The sequence below is a fragment of the Myiozetetes cayanensis genome, unplaced genomic scaffold, assembly GCF_022539395.1.
Source record: "Myiozetetes cayanensis isolate MyiCay16 unplaced genomic scaffold, myiCay2020 scf2-11, whole genome shotgun sequence".
Lineage (NCBI taxonomy): Eukaryota > Metazoa > Chordata > Aves > Passeriformes > Tyrannidae > Myiozetetes > Myiozetetes cayanensis.
In genome coordinates this window covers 465498-478173 of record NW_026087411.1, presented here as the reverse complement: position 1 = coordinate 478173, position 12676 = coordinate 465498, and the positions used below count along the sequence as shown (strand labels likewise).

Sequence of the window (12676 nt, the reverse complement as noted above, 5' to 3'; positions counted from 1 at the left end):
CACATTGCTCCAGGCATCGCTCCGAGGGTCCAGGAGGGCACCCCGAGCTCATCCCGCCTTGGGCATGTGGCCGACCCACCCCGCTCCTTCCTCCACCCCACTCCCATGAAAACTCACCCTCACTGCTGGTTTTGTCCTGCTCGAAAAGCAAAGCGATTTTGTTGAGCCCCAAAGCTTCTCCCATCCGAGGGAGAACGCCGTGGGGAGGGCTGACGGCGTTCCCGGCTCCCGGAATGCTGCATTACAATGAAGGATTCTGCTCCACCCTCAATCACTTGAAAATAATGAATCCAGTTTGATGATTTCTTCCTCCCAAGGTTACCCGGGTCTGTCTGGGCTTTTCCCTGGTTGCTGGTGATTAACACCTGGGCCCTGAAAGGAAGGAGCACCGAGCACTGTGGCAGCATCGGGCTGAGAGCAGGACACAATACATGTATTTAAGGGAAAAGTCCAAAGGGAAAGCTGAACTGGATGCTCTCCTCATTTTTTATTTTATTTTTTTGGTGGCTTAAGCAAAGATTTTAAACGCTAAGGTAGAGGCCGGGTGGAATTATTTTCCAAGAATTCAACACAAACGCGGGCACGCGAGTAGAAGATACAGACAGGGCCTGGAGGAGGTTGAAAATTAACCACACGCTGCTGCTCAGAATTTCAAAAGCCACTTTATAAAGCAAATAAAAATATTTACCGATTTGGTACACTCACACAGAAAATCCCTAGAAAGAGTGCTAAAAATGAACGGAATCTCTGCCCTTCGCAGCTCTTTTAAATTAGGTATCAGACAGACAGATCCACCTCCCCTGCTTGGTCGTGCCCCAGTAACCAAGCCAGAAACAGGCACGCGTTGTAGAGGTTGAAATGTTTTACTTCAAAGTCCCCCAAAAAATCTGCCCTGTGCGAGACACCGAAGGAACATCCGACGAGGACAAGGCCCGTGTGTTCCAGCGCCGCCGGCTGCGCCCCGGGGAGTTCATCAAATCCCATTTCCAGGCATTCTTTAAAACTCCGTGTCTGTTTTCGGGCTCTTGTGTGTGGAGTAGGGGATGTTTGGAGCTGGAGTGGCAGGCGCTGCTCGGCACGGATGGCTCGGATCCGTAAGGAAGACAACGCGGCTCCCCCACCTCCTCCAGCGGCAAAGCAGCCAGGCTGCTCCGCGACCCGCTCGTTCCCCGGCCACACGGCCCCCTCCCAAAAAACCATCAGCGTCGGGTCCATCAGAAATGCGCACATTTAAAACCAAGTATCAAGAGTTTAAAAACTACAGGGATGGTGCTTAACAGTTTCATCGATTTCTTCTTTTTTTCCCTCCCCCCACAAATAATAGAAAGAACAAAAAGCAAGGAGATCCGGACGTTTCCCATATTTCATAAGAAGAAAAAAACAAAACAGAAGAAGGCAGGAGCTAATTCCAGCTGTACCTTCCTGCGGGAGGAGGGAGCGGGTAGGGCCTCCCGGGGCCGTACGCCTGCAAACAAACAAACAAAAGCAAGCATTTATTTTTTGGATTAACACCACAAGCAAACAAGTTGGGAGAGCTCGAGGCGCCACTCGGAACTGGAACAATGCACCCTCCACATCCCCTGCACGGAGAGGCACCAAACCTTCCCCCCCCCGGCACGGACAGGGCTGGACACCCAGCAGCTCTCCCCAGAACACAGGCAGGGGCTGCACCCCTGGAGGGCTCAGCAGGGGCTGCACAGCACCGGCCACGGCTTCGCACCGGGAAACAAACACACCCAAAGCTGTACCGAGGCCAAGGGACTTCCCAGCCCTGACACCTCGGGGTGGGCTCTGCTTGAGAGCTCCAGGCACAGATCAGCAAGTGGGGTTTCTCACACTCAGGGCAGACAAATACAGTTTCATTTTTTCCCCTTAAAATACTTACGTGCACAGAAGTATTTTAAGGTAAAAAAAAAAAAAAGAAAACTGTATTTTTTACAGAAGCAGCGTTTTCCAGACTCATTCACACTTCAATAATAGGCCAAAGAGACCTAAATCCCACTCTGGAAATCAATCCAAATGAGATGTATTTTTGCACTTAAATTTAAGCATTTGAGATATCAAATATCAAGTGAAAAACTCCTTTGGAAAATTTCATATAATCCCTGGGAAGCATTTTACATCATTTCCAAACCTGACACATTGCAGAGACCAGAAAGTAAATTAAATATGGTGCACCAACACCAGTGACAGGCTTTGTTTGCCCCTCACTTGGGGTGTTTTTGGTGGGGAGGGGAAGAGGGGCTGCCTTTCCTCTCTTTAAAAGAGAAATCCATCCTTACCCGGCCTACGGCAGCCGAGATATCCACGGAAACCGCGGAGCCGGCGACCGAACCTGCCAGGAGGCTTCCCCGCAGCCTGCACAGGGAGGGAACCTCGCAGGTTTGTCTGCAGCCTTGATCCCCAGCAATTAAAAAAGGAAACAAGTTGGCTCTATCCCTTGAGCAAACCCTGCAGACCAGCAGCAATCCCTGTGCAGGAGGGCAGTGCGGGGGTCTGGGAGAGCCGCACGAGACGCCGCGCTGGGCGCTCCGCTGTGCACGGCTAAGGCTGGAATAAAAATGCCCAGCACCTGCACGACACCACCGAGTTCATTCTTTCGTTTTCTGGGAGAGCTGGAAGGCCCCCAACACCCACTCCCACGGAGCCCCCCGGATCCATGGCAGCTGCATTAATTTTGTAAGCACTTGGCGGCAGCGCGTTTATTAACCTCTTCAGGCCGTGTTCTGCACGCCGTAAAAAAAGAATTCAGAGGTGAAAGGGCCCAAAGATAATTATTTATGCTGCTACGTGTCACCACTTCCACTTGAATCCCTTTTCAAGGCTTTAAAGCTTTGAAATTTTCAGGCAGCAAGGCCGGATTCAATGATTGGGTTGGCACCCGAAAGCTTTTCAGGTACCTTCTCATTTCACTCCAGCCCCGAGGAAATAATGACATTGGAAAGTTCATTTAAAAATAACAACAAAACCAACAACAAATAGGTAACAAAAATCTAAAGGGAGAGAAAAAACAGTTGGAAAGCAACACACTGCAAAGGGAATTTTTAAGGAAGTAAATTTACTGGAGCTGAAAGATTTGTCTTTAATACCCATCGTGTACGTGAGTATAAATAAGAGGGTTGTCACCACCCCGTTCTAACATTTCCTGCACCAGCAGATGGGTCTGTGTCAGATGTGTCAGTGCCAGGGGAGTTCTGTTTTGGACAGTACGATCCAGGCTGTGGGTGCCACAAGGCTCCGAGACAGCTTTCCCAGAGAGAACTAACCAGGGATGCCCTTCCCAGCCCCTGTGGACTCCCCCTTGTGACTCCAGCTGTGGCTGCTGGGCACTGAGATTTAAGGTTGGGAATGAACTCCTGGAGCACAGATTCCTTTGACAAACACATGCAGCCACGCTGCCCTGGATGCAGGGCAGGGCAGGGCAGGGCAGAGTGTGCCGTGGCAGGCAGACTTGTTCAAGTGTCTATTCCCCAGCCTAATTAAACACTGCCCAGACTCCACTGGCACCAAGATCCTCCACTGACTTCTCTACACTATCACAGCTGCCCCTGTTATGGATTTGTGCAATCAGGCATTCTTTCCTCTGGCTCTGGTGTTTTGGGTAGACCTGTGTAACCCAAAGTGAAAGGTTTTTGAAAACTGATCCTACTAATACACCTCATCCAAATTTAAAATACAAACATCACTGGGGCCTGGCTGGGCAAAGGCTCAAGCCCCACTCTTTCCCCAGGAAGGTCAGTGTGACCATAACCCACGCTGGTGAGTTCTGCTGCCAGTCAAAGCCAGTGCTGGCAGGGTTTGTGCTGGCACTGCCTCCCCGGTGCTGGTGCTGTGCCACGGAACAAACCTTACCTGGACCAGGGAGTGGGCAGGCTGGGAGGAGGGAAAGGAAAACTAGGAGTGACTAAAAAGTGACCTGCCTTGAGCTGAGCCAGACTCCAGCAGAAGGCACATTTCCAACAGTTTGTGCCTCACTTTCTAGATAAAATACCGGGCCACTGTGCTGTCAGCCAGCAGCTGAGCCCTCCTCCTCCCCAGCACTGGTCAGTCACCTTCCCACAGTCCTGACTTCCCCAAGCACCAACAGAACCAAGAGTTTAACCTAGATCTCTGAAATTTACTTTAAATCAGTATATAGCACTGGAAACACTCAGAGATCTGGAACAAGAGTATACAACAGATCACATTTACTGGGAACATCCCCCCCCCCAGAACTCCCTAAGCAAAGTCACCTGCTACCTTCAAGCAGCATTTTCACTCTGTGGCATTTTCATGAACTGCTGACAAAGTCACCTGTAATTTTGGATGAGGTTCTCCCATCATGTTCCCTTGTTTCCATGTAACCACACAGAGCTATTTTCACATGTCCTTTCCCAGACATGTTTGTTCCTTGGGCTACATTTGCATTAAGTAGTTTTTCAGCTAAGAGAAAGCCAATAAACACTTGAGAGGAAAAATTCAGGAAGTCATTAAAACACGCTGGGGAGAAACCCTTCTGACCCCAAAAGGTGTAGCTGTGGATTTCCTCACAGGAGAGGAAGACTGCTTGGAATACTTGCCTTCAGGTGATGCTTTCTCATGCTGCAAGGGGAGTGTTTGATCTGTGCTGATGGACAGGGTGGTGGTGCAGTCCTGGCACAGATCTCGTGCCAGGGGCACACCCGGAGGGGCTGGACAAGGTTGGCAGGTCACCTGCCCGTGGTGTCACTGGGGACACAGTGACACACTGAAACCAGCTCAGGAACGCCTTCCCACGCCACACTCCCTGTCCACAGCCACGCCAGAAGGAAGCCCCGCTGCGGGGGAGGCCAGAGGGTGTTCCTACCTGTCTGCCCCTGTCCATGCGGTCCTCGGGTCTCTGTGGGTATCCCATGGGTCCCAGCCCCTGGTACTGCGCCGGCTGGAACTGGTTGGGGGACTGCAGCATGCGGTTCCAGGCGAGGAGAGGAGCAGCTCCAGCACCTCTGTGGGAGGAAAGGACACTGCAGAGTGAGCCCAGAAAGTCCCACCCCACACCCCCTAAGCTGGGTTTGTCTCAGAGGTGTGCCTGCAGCGGGACTGTGGATGGCCAAGTGCTAGAGAGAGACCAGAGAGGGGGAAATATCTTCCCAAATTTTCCTAAAGGTCATCTTTGCTTGCGGTTTCCTTCATCACAGTTTGAAGCCGCACAACCAGGTACTGGCACAAGCAGCAGATCCAGTTCTATGAGCTGGAGGCTTTTCCAGTTCCCTGGAAGGCTCCTGCCCACCCTCTATTCCGGGGGCAGATTTGCCGACTCCCCCGCGCTGCTCCTGAGCCCGGCTCAAAGCCCAGCTCAAAGCCCAGCCATCCCCACGGCAGCCCAGCGTTCCCCACCGTCCCAGGAGCAAACATGTGCCTCTTTTCTGAGCGCCCAGACTCCTTCTGGGAGCCCATTCTTCCCAGTTAATTGCAGGTTGCAAATGAATTCTTACGGCGAGTATTCGGAATCTAGGGTAGGGGCCTTGGCTGCTTTTTCCCATCCATTATTCTGCTCAATATGTCAGGAGGTCTGATCGGGAAGAAACCTTTTCAAGTTCTATTGATGCTGTTTTCAATTGACCACGGTGACCTAGCAACATAAGCACTAATTGGCACGGGCTGACTGACATTTGGTGTACAGTTTATATGGGAACACAGATCCAACGCCCATTATAACCTAGTTTGCCATCCCGGATTACCAACAGCAAGAAATGTTTTCATTGCCTTCAAGTGCCTGTTCTGGCATTACAATTATAAAGCAACAGGTATAACACGTCAAATATCGCTTGATTAAAAATATTTAAAAAAGATGCTACGGCCACGATCTGGTCTGTTAGAGCTGAGCACGGGAGAGGGACAAGCCCTCAGAGGGTTCAGGGGTCCTGCAGCACAGTATCATGTTGTAAAGGAAGAACGGGGAGAGTGGAGACAGTTCATCTTTCCTGACCCCCCCCCGGATGAGGGGGTCGACAGAGGCAGGCCCGGTGGGAGATGGGGACAGCAGAGACAGGAGCTCCATAATCCCAGATTTACCTGCTGGGATGGGGCCAGCGGGGAGCAGGAGCACTGCCGGTTTATCTCCTTCACTGCACATCACTCCCTGTCTCTTCCAAGAGCCTCTTGCCCAAATGTGCTGAATTTGAGACCTGCAGAGCCTTTCCAGAGGCAGCCAGGCTCCCAGACAGCCCTGGAGCTCGGGCAGGAGCTGTGATTGTCCTGGCCAGGCAGGATTCACTGCCAGCTGCACAACACTGGGCAAAGGGAGCTGTGAGAACCCAGGGGCTTGGGGAGGGCAAGGACTTCAAACACACATTCCACCAGCTGGAGCAGAGGCAAAGCTGGAATCAGGACAGGTAAAGGCAAGACTGAATGGATGAAAACAGGCATTTGGGATGTGAAAGTGGTGTGGTTTGGGATGCAAACGGCTTTTGGTTTCACACTAAAGCCTACAGGGACAGTTGCTCCACCTGGTCAGAGCAAGACCTGCCTGGATTTTAGGAGAGCATAAGGCCCAGCTCTTGGGCTTTCATTACCAATCATTCTGTGTCCATAACAAGTGCTGGTGATAAATACAACTGAGGGTCACAGGCCAGCACTTGCTCCATGCCTGGAATGGGAAAGCTTGACACAAAATTCATTTGTCATTAATATGTACTTGGCACAGAGTTTAAACTTTTTACTTTTAAGTGATGTTGAATGAAAAGCTGGGAATTTAACAAATTAAACACAACAATATTGACAGGGTGTTGTTGGGGCATTTTTGCTCAAGACCATCCGAAACAGTGAATTTGGTGATTTTCAGTCAGAACTACTATGGATTCTAGAGGACAAACCTGGAAAAAAGGCTGCAATGCATTTTCTGATATTAAAGCCTGTTCTTAATTCACAGAACTATGTATTATAAAAATAAATTATATTTTCATCTTGTAAACAGAAATATGGAAATTATAGGACTCACAGCACTTGACTTTGTGTTCATCTAGTGGATCTATTTAATTGGTGAGGGTGGAGATTTGCACGCAGCAAAGCTGCAACCAGAAAGGAACTGTGCCACTTGAAACATCCCAGGAGCTCCAACTGGCAGAATTATTCAAATCACTACCCAGAGTTACACCAACTCACGGTTCACCCAGGACAGCTGAAACACAGCCTCAGGAGACACTACACGGCAAAACATTCCCGTGTTCCAAGCTCAGACTCCTTGGAAATCTCTTCTAGGAGCAGGTTAAGCAAATCCCTTGGCTCCATTTCCCTCAGCCAGGAAACACCCATCAGCCAGGTAGCACTAGATTTAAGGGTAAGACATCATGCACAGGAGACAGAACCCTGCTGGATTATGGAGAAGCAGCTTTACACTCCTGGCTTTAATTCCCCCCAGACCTGGGAGGCAGGAGCTACTTTACCCCCCTGCAACAGCACAAAGGCTCCAAGCTCTCCTGGCAGCAGAGACAGGGCTCCTTGCTGATGTCATAAATCAAGGATAGGGCAGCCTCCTGCCAACCCTCTCCGTCAGGGTGGGCTGGAGCAGGGCTGGGCTCTCCCTCAGTTACCTTCTTCCTGGGAACAGAGGTGACAGAGAACAGAAATCCCTGGCTGCTCTCCCCCCTGGCACCCTGTTGCTCCTGGAGCACCTGAAGCCACAGCAGCAAGTGGGAACAGCCCTGGGGGAGGCGGTTTGGGAAACCAGCAGCTCCAAGGAATGAACTGGGAAACTCAGAATCCCTCATAGGGGTCAATGCAACAGGTTCAGACATTATTTCCTGCACCAAGTCTCCCTGTGTTTAACCTTCTGCTTAAGTCTCCATGCTTGTCTTTGTACACTCAACACCAGTATGTTTGATCTGCTTCCCAAATCCCAAACCTTCCAGGAACATGGCAGAAATGCTGATCCTCGGCACCGGCAAAGTCAGAGATTTTCATAAACCACCTCAAGGTGTAACAAAGAAAAGGCAATGACAAGTGACAGACCTGCAGCAATCCTTCAGAACATAGTCCTGTATACATTGGATTTAACTGAGGTGTGGGAGCAGCAACTCCCACGGACCAGGCAATATTGAAGTCTGCATTATAAACAAATCTTGCCTTACAATATTCCACATGGATGAGGCACAGGATAAGGGAGCCAGACTTAGTTCAGTGGGGATCAAAATGGTTGCCATGGAAAGTGACTGCGGAGAGCTCAATAAATTCTCCCAAAGCCCATATTTTCAATGGTGAACATTTGCAAATAAAACCAAGGGAAAAAAAAAAAAATCTGTGCCTCAGAGCAGAAACATCTCTGACATGCTCTCCCATTCCTCCCTAAACATAAATAAATGTCATTATTCATAGCTGCCACAGGTACCCTGAGTTTATTGAGTCCCCCCACTGAAGGACACAGAAGCCATCAATGAAGGAACGCATGTAAAACATCCCTGATTATCAAACCATGTCACATTCCTTCTATTCGATGGCACTTATTGGACTGCAGATTCCATAATCCTTCCCTGAGTCCCTTCTGCATTTAATTCAGTTCAGCCTTAAGTAGTTAAAGAAACTGTTTTCAGTGGCAACTAATAACTACTGACCTACAGTGACACTGCCCTACAATGGGCTTGTCAGCCCTGAAAAACTTGCACCAAAGAAGCTGATTAGGACTTCAAGAGGTTTGTAGCAAGAATCAATGGCTGGTCTGTACTAATGCTGCGGCTGCAGCACAGAAATGATAAAAGTGGAACACCATTAGTTATGCCTCATTAAGCTCCACAGCCCTCCTAAAAAGAAATTTGTTTAGCCTGTCCAAAATCTAATGCAGTTTTAAGCTCTCTGTGTTCAATTTCATAGCATCTCAAAAGCTTCAATAAGATAAAGGCCAAAGAACCAAGAACGGTACCAAAGCACCAACAGTAAAGTTAATTTTGAAGCCTGAGTTTTAATGGAAAGTGTTTTTGCCTTTTTTTTTTTTTTTTTTTAATTCAAACTACTCGAGCCTTTTAAAGGACGAACAGCACGTCGTGCGCTCTCAAAACATAAATAAATCACGGACTAAATTCATTAACTTAAAAACCTGCTGTACACCCTGATAGAGCCCAGCCCACCCTCCTGGGCAGGCCTGGCAGAGCTGCCACCCCTCCCCTCCCGCCTCACCTTTGCGGGGTCTGCTGGAACAAGGGCGTGGGGCCTCGCCAGGACTCCTGCGGCCGCAGGTCTGCAGGGAGAAACCAGAGGGGAAAATGAGACAGAGCACAAGGGTAATCCACGGGCTGTGCTCCTCTCCTGGGTGTGCTGTTAAGGAGCCAAACAGAAAAGCTCAGACTGGATGTGCCACAAACACAGCCCGAGCCCTCAGCTCCTGCTGCCGATTCAGAGGGAGCTCTGCTGGGAACGGATAAAGGGCAACCCTTCTGGTGTCAGTAGGTCCAACAGGCTTCAGGTGATAATAACGAACTGTAATTGCGAGGACTACTCTGGTGAGCGCTTGGACTCTTCCTGTGTGTCTCCTATTGGATTTTTAGAGATGCATCACCTTGTCTGTTATCCATATTTAATTTATCCAATTTAATCTTCCAAGTACGTTCGTCGCTCCGTAAAAAATACAGACACACTGGCCCTGCTGCATCATCACCACAACACACCATGTTTGGGATATGTAATAGTCAAAATATTTAGGTTTTTGTCCAGTTTGGGAAATTGGCCAGTTCCCCTTTGCTCGGGCTAAGTTATTCCATACAGGAAACTACAATACTGACCAGAGCAAGGAATAAAGTGAACAGTCCCACTTTACTCATGTTTAAATAAAGTTATATTTAGGATACAAAGCATAAAGAATTCAATAATATAAAATAGAAATGTATTATCATCAAAGGTAGCAAAAGTGCATTTAGGAGTTAACTTAGTCAACGATCATATAACAATAAAAATCTATTAATGACCTCTGAGATAATGGAATCAGACTGAATTAAGCCTTTTTGGGTAAAAACTTGGCCAGAGCCCCAGCACAGGAGACCACCCACTTCTCCATTGTCTCCTCCACCCAAACCAGCCCTTTACAAAGCCGAGGCAGGACCAACATTGCTCTGACAGGGCCCGCAATTAAACGGTTGTTGTCCCTCTAAATAACCTGGTCAGTAAACAGGATAAAAGCAGCAGCTCCTCAATGGCGCCCGGGCAGCCCCAGCACTCAGAGCGGGCGTCAATCAAAGGCTCCAGCTTCACTGACACCTTTGATGGCTTTCAATGGGCTTCAAGTGTGACCTAATTCCAACAGCTGCTTCCAGCAGCTGGATAACGGCCACGCCGGGACACGGACACCCTGGGACACTGCCAAGGGCTGGGGACACGGAAGCTGGGCGAGAATTTGAAAGGAAAGCAGGGAAAAATGAAATAAATCAATCTGTGGCTCTCCCCCGGCTCTGGCTGGATCGTCTGTCCCGGGCAGGGACCCCTCAGTGTGCAGGGCAGGGTGTGGGCAAACAGAACACCGGATAAGTTGCCATCCCCAGCAGCTCCACTCTGCCTGCTGGAGCAGAGCCAATCCAGCCCACAGTTCTTTACTTATACCCCATACAGAGTCACTTACTGAGCATTACACCCATACACACAACTACATCAAACAATACACAAACCTCTCTCTATACACCCCCAGACACACGCAGTTACCAACCAACACTCTCAGCAGGTACAGTTGGTTATTTCCCACCCAATTTCCAATCAAACCCCCTAAAGCATGCCCAGGACTGAAGACGGATGTGTGGCACTTTCCTCCTGATCACCCTGTGACTCACAAGGGCCTTTCCATGCCCAAACAGGCTGTCCCCACACAATGCCCTGTTTGCTTTGGAATACAAGGGGAGGGCAACACAAGAGAACCCGCAGTGCTGCTCGGGGAAACGAGCAGTTAACACACAGCATTCAACAGGAGCTTTAAAAAAAAAGTACAAAGATTAAATTGCTAAAAAAACCATAAAATTTAAGGTTTGGGACAGCCCCAAGAGTGTCACCACTTTCAATCCAAAATACCCTAAGATGACTCTGTTTTCTAATGGTTTTGAAGTTTCACAGACAGCAGCACCCCAGAAACACAGCAGAGCTGAGTTCTGCTCAGCCTGTTTCCAGACCCTTTCTTTCCATGTCAACAAGAAAGGACCCAGCTCTCCTGCTGTAACCACACCTCTTTGCAGCTCTAGGGGACAGTTTAAGAAAGAGCTTAATGAAATCATCATAAAAACATTTAAGTCCACCTTATTACTATTCATTTGTATGGCTGGCAGAACAATCTTTGAGGGAAAGAGCTTGGAGCAGTGAATTGCACTTTGAAGAGATACCAAATGGGAGAAGAAATGACAATTAATATTTTCTTTAGGCTGCAAAACTTAGGCATTTCCTGAGCTATAAGGCCAAAGAAACTGCCTTCTCTAGCAGCCCCTCAAGTAACAATTTATCTAATCAGGGTGGCAATCAAAGACAAGATTTTGTGTTTACTGATTGCACTAATCAAAACCACTTTTCAAATGCAGCTAATTGACAAGTTTACTGCCTGCAATGAAAGTCATAAATCAGATGTCCTGCGCTGCAGAAACCAAACCTACCATTCCCAGAGCGCCGCCGCACCGCACTTGACTCCCCAAGTTATCAGCACAGACAATTATTCATCAACTGAAAATTGGCACATCCAAGTGAAATCAGGGAGCACCGGCAAGGAACACCCCCAGCCGGCTCTTGAGGGAGAGATGGCACTTGGTTTGACCGCAGTGCCCTCCCGGAGGCTGATTTTACTGCAGCCTGCACAGAGGCTCATCCTACATCACATGAAAAGTTGCCCTGCGTTGATCCCACAAAATGTGGGAACGTTAACTGTGTCAGCTGCAGTTTTTCAGGAATGTGTGGGTTCCAGACGCTTCCCAGCCCAGCTGTGCCCACACCAGACAGCGGTTCTCTCACAGCGACACCGCTGACGAACAGTGCTGGGGTACGGCCCATTCACAAACACACCCTTCAGTGTGCACACCCCAAAGGGCTGATCCCGGCAGGAATTCCGGGCTATGACACCTGGAGGTGATCTCTAACAAGGGTTTAAGGAACTGCCTCTACTTGGTAGAAGAGCAGTTGAGGCACGTGGTTCACTCCTCAGGTGGGCTGGGGCCTGACCCTCCAGCCAGGCTCCAGGGTACGTTTTGGGAAGTCCTTCCAGGGAGCAAGAGCATCCCCCATGCTGTTTGCATCCACCTTAGTGATGGACATGAGCTGCCCTCCTACCTCTGTCCAGTAACGAGGCACTGCAAGAAAGACCATCTCCAAACACAAAGCCAAGCGCTGCCGTAATTAGTCACTGAGACTTCACGCCGCAGTCAGTGTAAATTAGAAGTTAATTAGAGTTTAAGACTAATCTCCTAGGACAGCTCAGTGTTGTTAGAAGAGGAGGAGAAACACAACCCAGCTAAGTGCCAAACACATTTGCAGCGTGCTGCGCTGCGGTCTCCCACGAAAACAGAGTGCCAGGAACTGGCTCCGGACGGCAGTGGCTGGAGAAGAGCTCTGTGAGTACCTCCCTGGCAGGATCAGCTCCATGGACAGCAGACAGAGAGAGCAGCTTTCCCACAGGGTGCCAAGACTTGACAGGAACAGCAGTTCAGGGACTGCTGGGCTCCTGAAAACTTTCTCCCCAAAGCCACACAAACTTTTGGATTTTGGACATGAA

The 12676-nt window shown here is 49.3% G+C and overlaps 1 protein-coding gene across 1 annotated transcript in view; it reads right to left on the bottom strand.

Annotated features, from left to right (window-relative positions):
• Positions 1-643: 643 nt before the first annotated feature.
• XRN2 (5'-3' exoribonuclease 2) overlaps positions 644-12676 on the bottom strand; it is a 34507-nt gene continuing 22474 nt past the window's right edge. Inside the window, exons 28-30 of the mRNA XM_050315320.1 lie at positions 9127-9187; positions 4826-4964; positions 644-1465 (exon numbers count right to left, since the gene is read on the bottom strand). Coding sequence (XP_050171277.1) covers positions 1403-1465; positions 4826-4964; positions 9127-9187 — 263 coding nt within the window. The 3' untranslated portion in view covers positions 644-1402. The remainder of the gene's footprint in view (positions 1466-4825; positions 4965-9126; positions 9188-12676) is intronic.